Consider the following 14,766-nt stretch of genomic DNA (forward strand, 5'->3'; position numbering starts at 1 on the left):
AACTACATTTTTCACATACACTCACTGGACACTTGTCCACACAAACAAACACAAAATAAAACAACCAAAAATAGATGCTCATGTTGCCCAAAAGCTATGATGAAAAGTCACATTTTAAGATTTCAGGAATCAAGACCTAGCACATGTGGCTCATGTGGTCATCACAGTATATGGCAACAGTTGGTAGTCAGACAGGAAAACTCGAAATACACAGAGGGAGACGAGGAAACAGAAGCATGAGGAAACTCTGGGGGACAGAACAGAGACCTGAGGAAACACTGGGGAGCTGAACAGATGGACTGGCAAAGAAGACTGTGAGCACAGAGACTAAATGCACTAGAGAAGCTGCTGGGATAATTGGACATGAAGAAAATTGGATATGGCAGACAAAAGAGGCAGGAAGTCAAACAACCAACAGGAGATATCAGAGGAATACTAGTACTGCAGAGGTGCAGATCATGCAGGAAATCCAAGTTTATGGGCTTTCCGGTAGAAGGAACACCCTCATAATCATGGATTTTCTCACTTTGGTGTGGGGAGTGAGTGGTCTACAAAGCAAACACACTACAGTTTCCAGTCAGAAAGGGCAGTTTATCGTAGACTAAAGCAGGTACATATTTTATCAGTTGAGCCTCTGTTTAGTCGGTAAAATCAGTTTTTTGTTTTGATCACATTGGCAGCCATGTTATCGGTGACGGTGAGTATCTCAAGCTGGTCTTTGGTTTAGGAAAATTTAGTGAACTGTATAAAAAAAAAAAAGAGTACTGTTATTCAGTACACATTTTCAGCTTGAGAGCTACATTTAAAATGACCAAGTCAAAATGTTCTACCTTAATCTAACATAACCATAACAGCAGGCTTTTAGCCAGCAGGGCGTACTGAAAATAATAATAAGAAATTAGACGCCTTACTTTTTGGCAGGACGCCCTAAAGACACCCTATTTTTCCCCCGGTAACCACTGAAACGATGTTGTGATTACGCGCGGTTATAGACAGGCGTGTGTTGGCCGTAGTTTTTGCCAGCACGCGCCTGTTTATACCCACTTAGAGTCTGTCCAAGATCAGTTTGGAACACCACAAGATTCCAACAAGATGTGAGTACATGGTGGAACAGCACCTATTAAATGCTGGAAAGTCTCTTTGCGCAAAAGCGAAACTTAGTTGAGCAGTTAACTCAAGAGATCAGCTCATCTGATGCATCCGTTATTCCCTTAATTACAGCGCTAAAGCGTCTTCTAAAGAAAGAATGAGACCACGGAGTACAAACAATGGAAAGTGCGCTCTTGAGAATCTGTCAACAACAGATCTACTTGGATCTCCTGTATTTCATCGTGAGTGTAATCTATCCTCGTCATAAAGATCATTATGTATGTGTCATATATGGATGTGTGAATAAAACTGCGCATCATAGAGAAATGATCTATTCCATCCATACGAAGGGTCCGCTTACAGCGGCGCACAATGCAGGAGCGAGAAGAGCAGATTCAGCAGGGGCGGTGCGAGATGAGGGGCACCCCCTATAATTGCAATGCCTTGACTTTAGTCAGTACACACAGTCCCAGCCATAACAACAAAATTAGATTTTAAAAAAAATAATAAAATAAAATAAATGTTACAAAATTGGCACAATAATTAATTTTGGTTTCAACCTCAGAATTCCCCATTTTTACCTCAAATTTTCAAAAGCTCCACATGCCCGGCAATTTTTTAAAACTTATTATGAGGTGATAGCTAAAAGCTTGCATAACAGTGTTGATTCTTTTAACACCAATTTAAACGGTAATGGTGTGTATTTATATTGGGCTTTTCTCTTTTCTCAAAGCTGCTTTACACTACAGTTTTTGCTATTCAACCAATCACTCATCTTTCATACCTACCTATCACATGCTGCCGGCACAGCCATCGGGGGGAAAATAGTTGGAAATCATACACAAAATCTTCCAGTTAAAAGATGACTTGCTCCATCAATGAGCCACCATCACACCAAACAAAGCAATAATAACACAACAAACTTTTATTTCAGTTAGCCTGTTATGGCTTTGAACATAATCTTGCACAGATGTTCTCCCAAGCCAAATCCTACAGATCAGTACAGGACAAATATTGATATTTCATCATTTACTTGTCCGGCCTTGGCTTTTATAGGGCTGTTCAGATTCCAATTCTTGTTTTACTGGACGCAGCCATATTGCGTTGTTATGTTAAGGCTCTCTGGTGCAGCATGAAGCTGCATGAGCCAGAGATGATTACATGTCTGCATGTGAATTATATTGGAGCAGTGGTCGTAACACTGAAGGCAGGGCTGTAAAAATACACTGGTTCACTCAGCTCTCACGCTAATAAGGCTAGCAAATCAGGGCATAAAACACTCAGCTGCAGCTTTTGATTTTTAATTGCTCAATGATTTTACATCCTAAAAATGCAGCGTTTGAGTGAGACCTCTTCTTTCCAGTGGACTACTATTTGTTAACGACCACATATAGAAAAGGTTATCGAGTCTATAACAGGTGTAAGCATCTATGTACTCATATGTGCAGGGGTTGCCAATAGGTGTGGTTGGGAATCCGTGTAGGGGATCGTTTCAATGGCCTTACAGCCCCCCAAGAGTAGGTCATCAGGAATCCAGACACCCAGGCCCCCAGGAGGGGCCGACCCATCACCAAGGACAGCGGGGCCCCCCAGACCACCCCCCCCCGGAGGCAGACCAGAGCCCACTGTGGCCACCCCCAAGGCCCCCAAGCATTGGTATGGGTCAGAGGTCCGATAGCCCGGCACAGGGACCTACCACACATCCAGGGCCCGAGGCGCCCAGAGTTGGCACCCACCAAGTGAACGGCCCGCCACCCACCACCATGGTGAGCCATGGCCAGGCCCCCCAGATATCACTCTGACAGACCGATGGGAGACCCAATCATTGAGTCCTCACAGCCCTCTCTGTCCAAACTGCTGACCCTAACCCAACTGAGGAGCAAGCGGGACACGGGTACCCAGCCTGGAAGGGACCAAGCCTGTTCAGAGCGGCAGAGCCAGGCCCGCCCCCTGGCCCCTCAGAGGGGGAGGCCTACTGAATCTCAATGAAAAAAAAAAAAAGAAGTAATAAAATTGTATGGGTAATGGGGGCGGGACTAGATAAGCTTTGCTTCTCCCGCTGTCCCTTTCGGTCATGTGTATGAATGTAAATGCTGATGTATGCAGATGTTGATTACTTGTCATGCCCGAAATAAACGATTCATTCATTCATCTCACAGATGTCAGTAGGACCCGCGACTGCACCAGCACTGCAAACCCCACCATGACAGCCCCCAAACTCCCATTCCACCTGTAGCCCAGAGTTTTTAAATGTGGTATTTGGAGGTTTTGACAAATAGTCATTTTGACTATGTTTAGCGTGTCCCTGGAAAACCCAGCCTGTGACACTGACACTTGTCTGCCAGTCAATGCACACACTTCTGTTGCCTCCACCAGAAAGTTAAGCTATGTTATTTTTAAGACTTTGGACTTTGAAATCCTTGGATTTTATGGATTTACATAAAAGACACAAAGTCAGCAAACAAGGCAGCAGTAGACCAGCAGTTCCTGTGTCCCTGCAAACTAAAAGCATTGATTTTCTCTGTGGACTCTGGTGCAGGAGTGAGTGTTGTACAATCATCAGTTTCCAGTCACAATTCTCTTCACTTCAAAAAACATGAATTAACACTTTAAGGTATTATTTTGGCCCAGAATATTTTGAATAAATTAGAGCAACAACTATATCCTTTTTTTTTTAACTTGGAATCGATTCACACCGATCAAACAACCCAAATTCAAATACAAAGTTTATGGTTTAAGGCCCACACTACTGTGATTTGAAGAATGTAGTGGCTTCTTCGAAACTTCAACTTGCACAATTAAAAAAAAGAAAGAAAAAAAAAGAGAATCCCTCATTTTGAAAAAATAAATGTTTTCTTTGGCGACTTGTTCCCTCTATTGGCCGTGCTGGGTCACATATTTGCACATGTGAGTTTCTAGATCGGTGATGTCCCATCATTCAAAGAAGCATTGCATGTTGCTGCTGCTGCCTTGATGTCATGATGACCCCATTTCATCACAGCATGTTGTGGGTCAAAGCCAGGAATACGTGTCATCAGCAGTGATTGCTCTTTCAACCACTTTAAGTAAGTCTGGAGGTTTTGCTGACAGAGGAATTCTTTACACAAGTTACTTAAAGGGACACTGTGTAGTATTAATGGATTTACATTACCCAAATGTCACGTTTTTATACATATTATGTGCTCCTGCATTGTCTAGTCACTGTATAATAGTTTTTGTTTCATTTTCGTAGTGTTTCAAAAAGTCATGTTAAATAACACGGTCGCGGGCCACGGTTGATAAGCCACTGTTGGCAGCGAGACGCCATGTTTCTACCGGAGCCTGTATAGACAAACGTGAGAGAACAAATCAAGCGTCGCTTTACTTGTAGCGGAAGTCCCGCCTCCTCTCTCTCCGCTTCGTCTGCTACGGCCACGGTAGCTCGCCCTCTCCCTCGCCTCACGAACCTCATCTGCTGACACGGAGAAAGACGACGAGGACGACATTTGACCAGCTGAGGATACCGTAGCGCTCAGGGAAGGGAGGGGGTGAGCAGAGCAGCAGTTCTTTGTTGTAAATTTCAGCCTCTCCTCTAGATGGCACTATAAACTACTTACTTCACCTTTAATAGGATGAGTGTTGAAAGGACTGGATTACCCAAGCTGAGGCTACTGTCTCCACCCCCTCACTAGTCCCAGTGCAGTCCTGTCATGAGTACAGCTGGAGACCCATACACCAACAATGAGGAAAAGCAATTTAGCCACAGAGCTCCCTCGAGGACTTGCACATCAGAGCAGCAGCAGCAGCAGCAGTGGTAGTGATAGTCATCAGGCTGGTGGGGGAGAGATGTGATGGTGGGAACTATGCCACAGCCTGTCCAGCTTCTCCTGAGAGCAGGTGAGGAAGACAGAAGCATTAGTGCAGTCCAAGAATATGGCTGGATCTCAGTGGACAGCAGCTGCTTGTTATCACAGGATGTTTCTGGCACATTGACATCTCTCCCATGCCTCTGAGAAAGGGAGACATGGAGCCCATGCAGGGAAGGGAATGAACATGCTTTGTAAATCTATTTATATCCAGGCTGTCCATGGAGGGGACCTGGCTTTTGACCCACTTGTTTTTTTTGGTATGATGCCGAGTGATATCGTTGATATTTTAAGTCTGAAGGTGATTAAAACTGGTTTGGGGCTCTCTCCCTTGAGCCTCTCCCACCAGCAGAGAGACCAGCGACAAGCACACTGATAATCAATTGCTGGATCAATTCTCCAGCATTGTATCAGAATTTAAATTATTATTTGTCCAGTGATTTTGACCACTATCATCCCTTCATACACTACCAGTCAAAAGTTTGGGCCAACTACTCATTTGAGTTTTTTTTCTTTATTTTCATGACTGTTTACATTGTAGATTCTCACTGAAGGCATCAAAACTATGAATGAACACATAAGGAATTATGTAGTTAACCAAAAAAAAAGGACAAGCTGTGCCCGTGTGATGATGTCATCGTGACACTGATGAAGGTGTGGACTGTGGAGCTGTGACCGTGTGATGCACTGAGACCTGCGGTCACTTCACCACTGATTCCCGTGGAAGCCGTTTATCCTATCGTCACTATCGGTTCATAAAGTTACTGTTAAATGTGATGAACACATGATTTATAGTTGAAGATTAACATGTTGAGTGAACGAATCGGGAGTTATAAAAATACTCTCTACATGTTGTTATTGTTCATAATGATATGATCATGAGTCTGCAGTTTTTCTGGCCTGACTATATTTTATTTTCTATGATTACTATATTAAACATAATAGTAATTATAATGATGAGTTAGCTTTATTTTTAAACCACCTATCCAAAAACATGGTTAATATTCAATGGAATTGTTTTGTTGTTGTACTTAATGTTGTGATTATTTTCTTGGATAATAATATATAAAATCCCTGAGTTCTGTGACAGCAACATTTTGTATTTTACTAGATTTTTGATTATTAGCATACAGTATGTCAGTGAATAGAAAATCAACATTTAATTTGATTTATATAAAGGAAAAAAAACATGATTCCATATTCCATATAAACTAATAGCAAAGTCAATCAAATCATTAAATTGATCATTTAGCACCTAATTAGTGGTGCATCTTCCCAGAGGTTGCAAAAGCAGCAATAATTATTAGTCGAGCTATTTCTGAGGGTCTGTGAATGCAGGGAACACCGTAGCTCTCATGTGCTGGACTTTTGTGTTTGACCACAAAACTGTTGCCTCTATTGAATACCAGCATTTTGAAATTGGCAGCTCTCTGCCTGGAGCTCCTTCTACTAGATAAGCATAGACAGACAATATTTTCATCTCTGAAACACTTTTATTTTGTTTTTATTATTATTCCTTTTGAGATATCTATCTTTGTTTCTTTCTTTTTTGTTGTTCCTTTGCATCATGGGCAGTCATTGCTACTGTGGCAGTAGCAACCTTTCCACCAAAGGGACTTGAATGCTGAGCAGTTCAGTCGCTGACAGGCCAAAAGGAGTACACCAGAGACTCCTTTTGGCCTGGACTGATTTTCCAAAGTCTGTAAACAGACTAGACAACAGGAGGTCCAGTAGTCTTGTTCTCTTTCATATCAATTGACTCACATTATTGATGTAATATCAGACACAGGGGATGGATTTCCAGTATCATCTATAAAACCAAAATATGATATGGATGCTTCACTAAACATAATCTCTATGTTGTAATGAGAGAGGTCCTCCATCACTGTCATGTGACTGTGATGTGAATGTGAGCTACATATACTTTCCATGCAGTTGTTGGCTGATTATAGCCAGGTGGCTAATGCATAAGCACAAATGAATTATTGACAGACAAGGTGTTTAAAATAGGTTAAAGGTTGTAATATTGGTATAGAATCAGACTAAAAAAAATGGGTTTGTTTCCCATTTCTCTGGGATTCATAGAAACAAGCTTGCCTGAGACATGGGGAATTGACTTAATAACACAAAGTACACTTAGTATAATTGAATTCATTTCACGTTTGCCTTTGCCTAAATAAATAGCTGCACTCACAGGAAGATTAACTTTCATACCGAGCTGAGTTTGTTATCGACACATTATGCATGCCTCGGATGTGCCATATACTCAATGAAAATGAGTCCACACATCATCTCCAAATGAAATACCTTCACTTATGTTTATCTCTGATGCTTTAGTTCTTGGGCTTTTCTTCTGCAAAGACGATGGCAAATATATGAACTAGTTCATAATGCTTATTAGGTTTGCCTGCATTCTAGACAATTTGCAGGAAATAGAATTGGTGGATGTAAGAGGATCGGGAGATAGAAGAAAAAGTAGAGGTATTAAATTAAGAAAGAAAAAATATGGTGAAAAAAGAGGAATGATGGTGGCGGAGCCTTCCCAAGAGTGAGAAGCAACTTCTCACTCTTGGGAAGGTCGGTCAGCAGGATTTGGCTCTGTGTCAGCTTTGGGACCTGTAAACTGTGTGTGAGTGTGTGTGTTGATATGTGTCCTGCATGTCAGTGTGTGGGTATTACAGCCATCTCTCTGGTTTTAGCATTCCCTTGGTTGCCATTATGGCCTAATAACCATGTCAGTATGATTAATGCAGGAGGCAGCGCTCTGATTGCACCCTCGCTCATCTACAGCTCCTAGGTAACTACATGGCCCACAATCCCGCTGTCTTTGCCCCCCCCCCCGTCCTGGCCATTTCGGGCACCAGCACCCACTGGATGTGAAGGTTATACATGCACTTTGCTTGGGTTTGTCCTCGTTTTCGGCATCAGTTTGATGATGACTGGGAGATGAAAAGTAAAATGTGTGGTCCTCAAGGCCACTCTTTGCAGTTCAACTCCAAGGTTACACACTCAGGCAGCCGTAGCCTTTCTTTTTATATCAACCAATTATTACATAACAGTGAAGCTCCAAACTTTTTAAAGTGAAGTCCCAGCTGTTCTTTAAGTTTACTTCTGATCAATTGTGTTGAGGTCTTCAAGAAGACCTAAATAGGTAGATGCTGTAGGGAGGTAGGGAGGTAGGACATATCCCCCATCAATTGACATTAAAAGCATGAGAAGGACATTAAACAACATTAAAAATGTTCCATGGTGTGTATGATGGTTATTGCAGATGTCATTTCTTTATATAGGATTTTCTGGAGAAGTGGAACGTGTACCTGTTGTTGTACCTACCTATGTTTTCATTGGCATAGGTTTATATATCACTTTGTTAGCAACTTCTTGTCTATGGGTTTTTACAGCGCAATCTGAATATTTTTGTAATGGGGTAAGTATGTTGCCATGCCATTACACATACAAATATTCTAGAAATCTCTATATTATAATGGGCAAAACTGTAACAAGAAACATCTCTGTCTCTCTTTGGATATGAATACACACAATTAGACTTGGTACTCAGTTCAATTGGGGGTTGCAACACTCAGTTGGTCCGAGTTTGCTTTCATACCACACTTTAGTGATACGAACCGAACCTTTTAATTACGTATTCCCCTCCTCGCCTGACGCTGTGCTGCATCAAGAATTACTGAAGGAGAAGACAAGACAACAATACAACACTCCCTGCTATCATTCTATGTGCATGTATGTTCCGTTTGTGTTAACCCACAGTGCCCTGCTTTGTACCCACAATGCCCTGCGTTGTAGTCTGCTTCCTGCATTTGGTTCACTTCAAGCGAACCCAGACCTATGTTTTAGGCGGACCAGAGTTGGGTTCTTTGGTGCAGATCAGAGTTTGGTTGCACATTCACACCTCCCCAAATGAACCGAACATTCCGAGCAAAACAAACTAGGATTTGAATTAGAAGAGCTGGTGTGAATACGACATAAGATTGATCTGGATCTGATCCAGATTTCAGATTTCAGATTTGACTGCAATTTGAATTTACCTATTTAGGCATCTCAGTGCATCTCAGCAACATTGTTTTGTCTCCATATCAGAAGTAATCATTGTCCCAACTAATGCACCTGGTATATCATGTGACCATTCAGGTGATGGACAGGTAGCTGTGGCTCAGGAGGTGAAGCGGGTCATCTTCTAACCAGAAGATCAGCGGTTTGATCCCTGGCTCCATCAATCTAAATGCTGATGTGTCCTGTTAGTTGTGGTGGTACAGTGATAACTGAAAAAGTGCTGCATATACAGTAGATCTGTTGTATAAATAGGTGAATGTCAAAACTGTTGTATAAAGCACTTTGAGTGGTCATCAAGACTGGAAAATTATTACTGTCCACCAGAATGATCACCGGTGGCTTAAAAAAAATGTTTCTTAAATGAGTCTGTGAAAAGTTTTCATCCATTAAAATTATAATTTTGAAACATATTACCGATAATATGCTTTGCAGTACAATGCATCATAATTCATTTTCATTTTCATTTACTAATCCAACAATTCACCCACAAATAATTCCAAGTACATGATTGGCTTTCTTAAAGTGCTACAATCAGGCTCAGCTGCTTCAAGGTTCAAGGTATCTTTATTATCTCCAATGTGGTTTACAACCAGCAGTCACATATAAACAACATCAGACCCAGAACACAACAAATAAATGAATACAGTAATAGAATACATATGGAAACACATTTAAGATCCATTAAGAAGGCTGATTACTGCAGCAGTAGGACATTTTAAATTTTAAACATTTTAGACCTGTTCTACTTCAGGTCAGATTATATCTTCCCCCTAAAGACAGCAACATGAATTTAACCACCTGTTCAGTGATTTTTGATTCAAAGAAAGAGAAGGTACAAACAGATTTGATGAAACAAGAAAAACATCTCCTTAAAGTGCTGTCAATCAAGCTTGTGATGAAAACGCATAAGCTGATGTTCCTTGTTACAAACACAGGAAAAATCTTCATTCATGTCATAATAGAGGTAGAATAAGGTTATGTAGAATAAGGTGCTAATACATGCTTAATGGTTTCTGATAAAGGGCTAGTGTGCTACTTATATATGTTAGTAAGCACCGAGTTAATGGTGAATATGTGTTCCCTAATCTAAAGTGTTACCCAAATGATGAATTGTAAAGCAGTCAAAAAAAACTCAAAAGTCATCACAAACTGGTGGCATTCAGCGAGGAAACTTATATACTTATATAAAATATCACAAATTCTTCACACGAGTTTGTTCAGGACATCATGAGAAATATACAGTGTTTTAGTTCAGTGGGTGGTGCAGCATAGTCAGAGCTACACTCCAGTGATGGATAGGCTTTGCCTTCTGTTGGTGAAACCTGCTTAGACCTGTAGCTTCAAGGCCACTGTAACTCAAGGAAAAGCTACATGGTGCTACTTTAAATGGACATCTAATAGTGGCAAACCTTCCTGTTTATTTCCCCCTTCTATCTCATGGCCTGAGGATCTTTGCTCTTCTGACAGCGACTCTGTGAACCAAAGTCCAAAATGAAAGCACAAGCTGAGGCAGTGCTGCCAAACTGATGGAAAGGCCTCTTTAAAGTAGGGAACTGGGAGAATCAGTTCAGACAGACAGAGACCAAATGTAGAGGATTGCACAGATATTCTGGATAACAACCTTGAACCTGTAAAATGTGGCATGCAGGCTCTTTTTCGGGATTTAATAATATAAAAAAAAAGAAAGGTGAAAACTTTCATGACATGTCTATCCAGGGCTGAGGTGTTACAGGTAAAGTCCAAAGACCTGGATGTTGATGTGTATATACGTTTTTCTTCTTCTATTTCAGGTTACTGAGCTCTGTCAGGCAGCTGAAGTGCTGCTTTGTGTGAAGTGCACTGTATGTTGGTGTTAGATCTATGAAAAACATTAATTCTATCTTTCTGCTTTTAAATTCTTTCTTTGCACATACGGCCACTTAGCTCAAGGCAGGCAGTCACATTTGCACAAACTCCTGCCATACATGCTAACTCTCTTTGCTCTCGCAACACCCGCTGGGGTCACATCGACGCGATGCAGGTAGCCCTAGAAACATGTGTTGAGTAGTCAGGTTTGTTTTTTTGGACATTGGACAAGGTCATTGCATTTTATTTGTACTTTTTTTTGTTCATTATTTTAAATGGACAGAGACATGTGTGCCTTTTCCTCGGGTAGTGTGTGATGAAAAACTTTCTGAAGGCAGTGCTTTTAGGTCATCTTTTGATTATTGAGGAAAAGAAGTAGGTTAACCAGGTCTCTGTGCTCTCTCTGTGCAATAAGCTTTGAAGCTCCATCATCCAGATGAAGCTGTGACAGTTTGCCGACTTGCTATTTGAACAATAAAATAAGGAATGTTTGAACTGGTACTTGAGGAAAACACACTGAAGCCCTATAACCTGTTCTTCTCCTCCAGGGTCCTTCATGATGGTCAATTCCTCACAGCACTTCGGGGGTCAGCGGGCACAACTTCTTCTGCTCCCGCTCAGTGAGAATGACACCCACTGCATCCAGTTCAGCTACTTCCTGTACAGCCGCGATGGCCACAGCCCTGGGGACCTACAGGTTTACATCCGCGTCAACGGGGGACCCAAGGGCAGTGCTGTGTGGAATATCTCAGGTTCCCAGGGACGCCAGTGGCACCAGGTGGAGCTTGCCGTCAGCACTTTCTGGCCCAGTGAATACCAGGTGAGGCTCTCTGGACAATTACACGAGGACTGCTTTGATTGTAATTACCACCAGCATACAGTAGCTACTATTAAACATTTAGGCTACAACTATCATATTACTTTTTTTCATTTGAAATGAGCGTTTCAAACAAAGTAGTAATGGCGTTTTTACTTTACTTTTTAATTACTGTGCGCTCCAGCAGAGAGCACCCTGAGCAGAGTTTGCCTTGGTCTTGAGGTATAGGAAATATTTATAACATAAAAAATAACAAAAAAAAACAAATTGGTAACCCTTTCTTTTGCAGTCCCCTAATCCATGTTAACACAAAAGTTATTAGGTCATTACCAATGTTAATAAGAAAGTAAATACAATACAACTATGGCCAAAATACTGGGCCTTTACTTGGTAAGCTTTCTTTTACAGTCCAGTTTTACTTAACTTACTGAGAAAAAGATCATGTATTGCATAGTAATATATCAGATCCAAAATGTTTATTCAATGGTAACGTTATCTACATCTTAATTTACCACACATATAACAGGGAAATACTTACCTGCTTTTTACCAGTGGTCATTTTCCAACAACACAATATAATTTACCAGATGAATACAGAGTATTTCCACAGTAGATTCGCTATATTTTCCCTCTTATCACCAGTAGTTATTACCAATAACGCTTTTTAATTTACTGGGTAATTACCCAGTATTTTGGCCATGGTTTCATTGTTCTTACCTTTTTATTACAGGTTAATACCTAGTAACACATTGCTGTTACCATATGTTTACTGGGTAAATAGCTAGTAATTGGGGGGTGTAGCTGCCTGCTTATTACCAGATTACAACCCAATAATACACTAACATTTAACAGCAAATTGACGATACGCTTCCTGGTTTTTAAATGATACGTTCACAGTCGCAGGTTTTTACACCTTCACACAATACAATGTGCTATAACATACCACACGAACACAACGAGGGAGGAAAAACACAAATGCTTGATCAAGGCCAGAGGATAGTGGCAGGTCGGGTCGGGTAAATCGCCGGTTTGAATCTTGTGTCGACCGTCATGCTAATGCGACAAAAAACACTCTGACCAATCATTTGGCTCCGTTTGTTTCTTCAACAGAGCAAATACCAAAAAAAAAATCACTGATGGAAAAGCAAAAGGACAAGTAGAGTCAAGCTTAGTAGTGCTAGAACTGTATCATGATAAAGCACCATACCTGTTATGCACCACACCAAACAAAAAAGTTATATTCTTCAAGTAATTGAAGTAAAAACATCTATGTGCATCTAAAGGGCGTGAGTGACTTTTTCTTGTTGTTATGTGTATGTCTGACTATGACTATGAGAGGTCATGAATGTCAGCTGAAGAGTGTGTATGTTTAAGATCAGCTGCAGCCATCTGTCTGCTCTGGTGTCATCATAAATATTCAGTGGACTCAGTCTTGTATTTAAAGTAAATGTCTCTACTCAGCTGAAGCATCTGTTCCTGTATGGCACACTTAAAAAAAGAAAAAGGCATAATGATGACGCCATTGTAAGGGATGCATTCACTGTTAGTGTTTTGTCTTCTAGTAATTTGTCCACAGTTTGACATTCTTAATCACAGTCTGAATTTCTTCATCACAGTGACAATTTCCCCTGAAATAATTAGAGATCACAAATCAAAGGCACATAAAATCTTATTTTAGCAGTCATGCCAAAGAAAATGTGTGAAAAATGTGAACCGCAAATCGTTTCCCATGTCAAATCAAATGTACAGACATCAACCTCCACTTCAGTAAAAACTTGATGGACGCCACACAACAACACACTAAACCACAATGTTTGAATGAGATGCTCCGTCACCATCAACCGATGGCTCTGTTTAGCAGGGTTATTATCATTCACAGTATATGCATGGGATAGCTAATCGCTGCAGACGTGTATATCACAGTGGCTCAACAGGCATATAATTACAGTGGGCAAGTGTTTATGTTGTATCTTTATTTATTAGTCAATTTACCTACGTACTGCAATGTAATCAATAGCTCTGTTTGATGCCTGTATCGTTGGTGCTGCATTATTAGCACTCTGTGTAGCTCGTGAGATTCTGATGACTGGATGCAGCCCTGTCTCACCTCATTACGGCCAATAATTTATCCCCTAGTGCTCCTTTTCTTTCCACTAAGCCTTCCACCACCCAGCTCCCCCACCCCATTCCAAAAAAGGCGTTAATGAGACAGCGATGACTGGTGCAAGGGACTGTGGAAACGTGGATCCACCGAAACAGTCAATTGACCTCAATTCCATGCGACCCTCGGTGCAGGGGAGCGGGCCAGGTGTTTGATTCCATAACCTTGGCTCACTCTGGGCCCTATCTCAATAAATCAAGAGCCAGTTAATGAGATTAGAGTGCTGCGCAGATCAATAATGACAGCCTGCACTTTACCATCCTCAGCTCTCCTGTCCCGCACGACTCTCGCAAACAGCCAAACTGATTTAAAGTAATGATTTTCTTCCCCTCTCTGTGGATGTTCGAAGTTTAAGAGCGGGACAAGGAGGCGTAGGTGGAGGTAGATGTAGAGGCAGGATATGTCAGCGGAGTTAGCTGAGGCGTACAGTCAGACATGTTAGGCCTAAGATGGTGAGTTTGCTTATTGCTTGCCATTTGAATAGTGTGCATACGCAATGTAATCTACTATTCAGGTGATGTATGTCCACGTAGAATGTGCTGTTCTCCAAAGTCTTCCTGCCAAGCATGTAGACACAGAACAGATTGGATTATCTGTCCGATAAACCCAGATGACTGGCAGGAGGTAATGGAGCAGCTACAGCTACGCAGATGAGAGAAGTGGCTTAAACAGATGCCTGAAGAAGAAGTGAGTCTATCTGCCGTATGAAGAGGGACAGATGTGAACCCAGTGCTGAGGCTCAGGGTATCTTTCGAGTGTTTTCCCTCACCTATGTTTTGCCACAGGATCACTCCCAAACTCTACAACTCCCACTGATATGACTCCGAGCCTAGGGCAGGCCCCTGAGGGATCCATCGAGCCTTGTCGATAAAGATCATTGTCCAGCAGTGCCAGCCAACAGATCAGCCCCTGCAGGCCACAGAGAGGACCAGTGAAGA

The 14,766-nt window shown here is 41.5% G+C and overlaps 1 protein-coding gene across 1 annotated transcript in view; it reads left to right on the top strand.

The window, feature by feature from the left end:
* Positions 1-14,766, top strand: part of LOC310936319 (receptor-type tyrosine-protein phosphatase U-like) — a 311,175-nt gene that overhangs the window by 150,084 nt on the left and 146,325 nt on the right. The window contains exon 3 of the mRNA XM_083900361.1: positions 11,399-11,670. Within this exon, the coding sequence (XP_083756487.1) occupies positions 11,399-11,670 (272 nt within the window). The remainder of the gene's footprint in view (positions 1-11,398; positions 11,671-14,766) is intronic.

This window comes from Microchirus variegatus (assembly GCF_963457635.1).
Source record: "Microchirus variegatus genome assembly, chromosome: 13".
In the NCBI taxonomy this organism is placed as follows: domain Eukaryota; kingdom Metazoa; phylum Chordata; class Actinopteri; order Pleuronectiformes; family Soleidae; genus Microchirus; species Microchirus variegatus.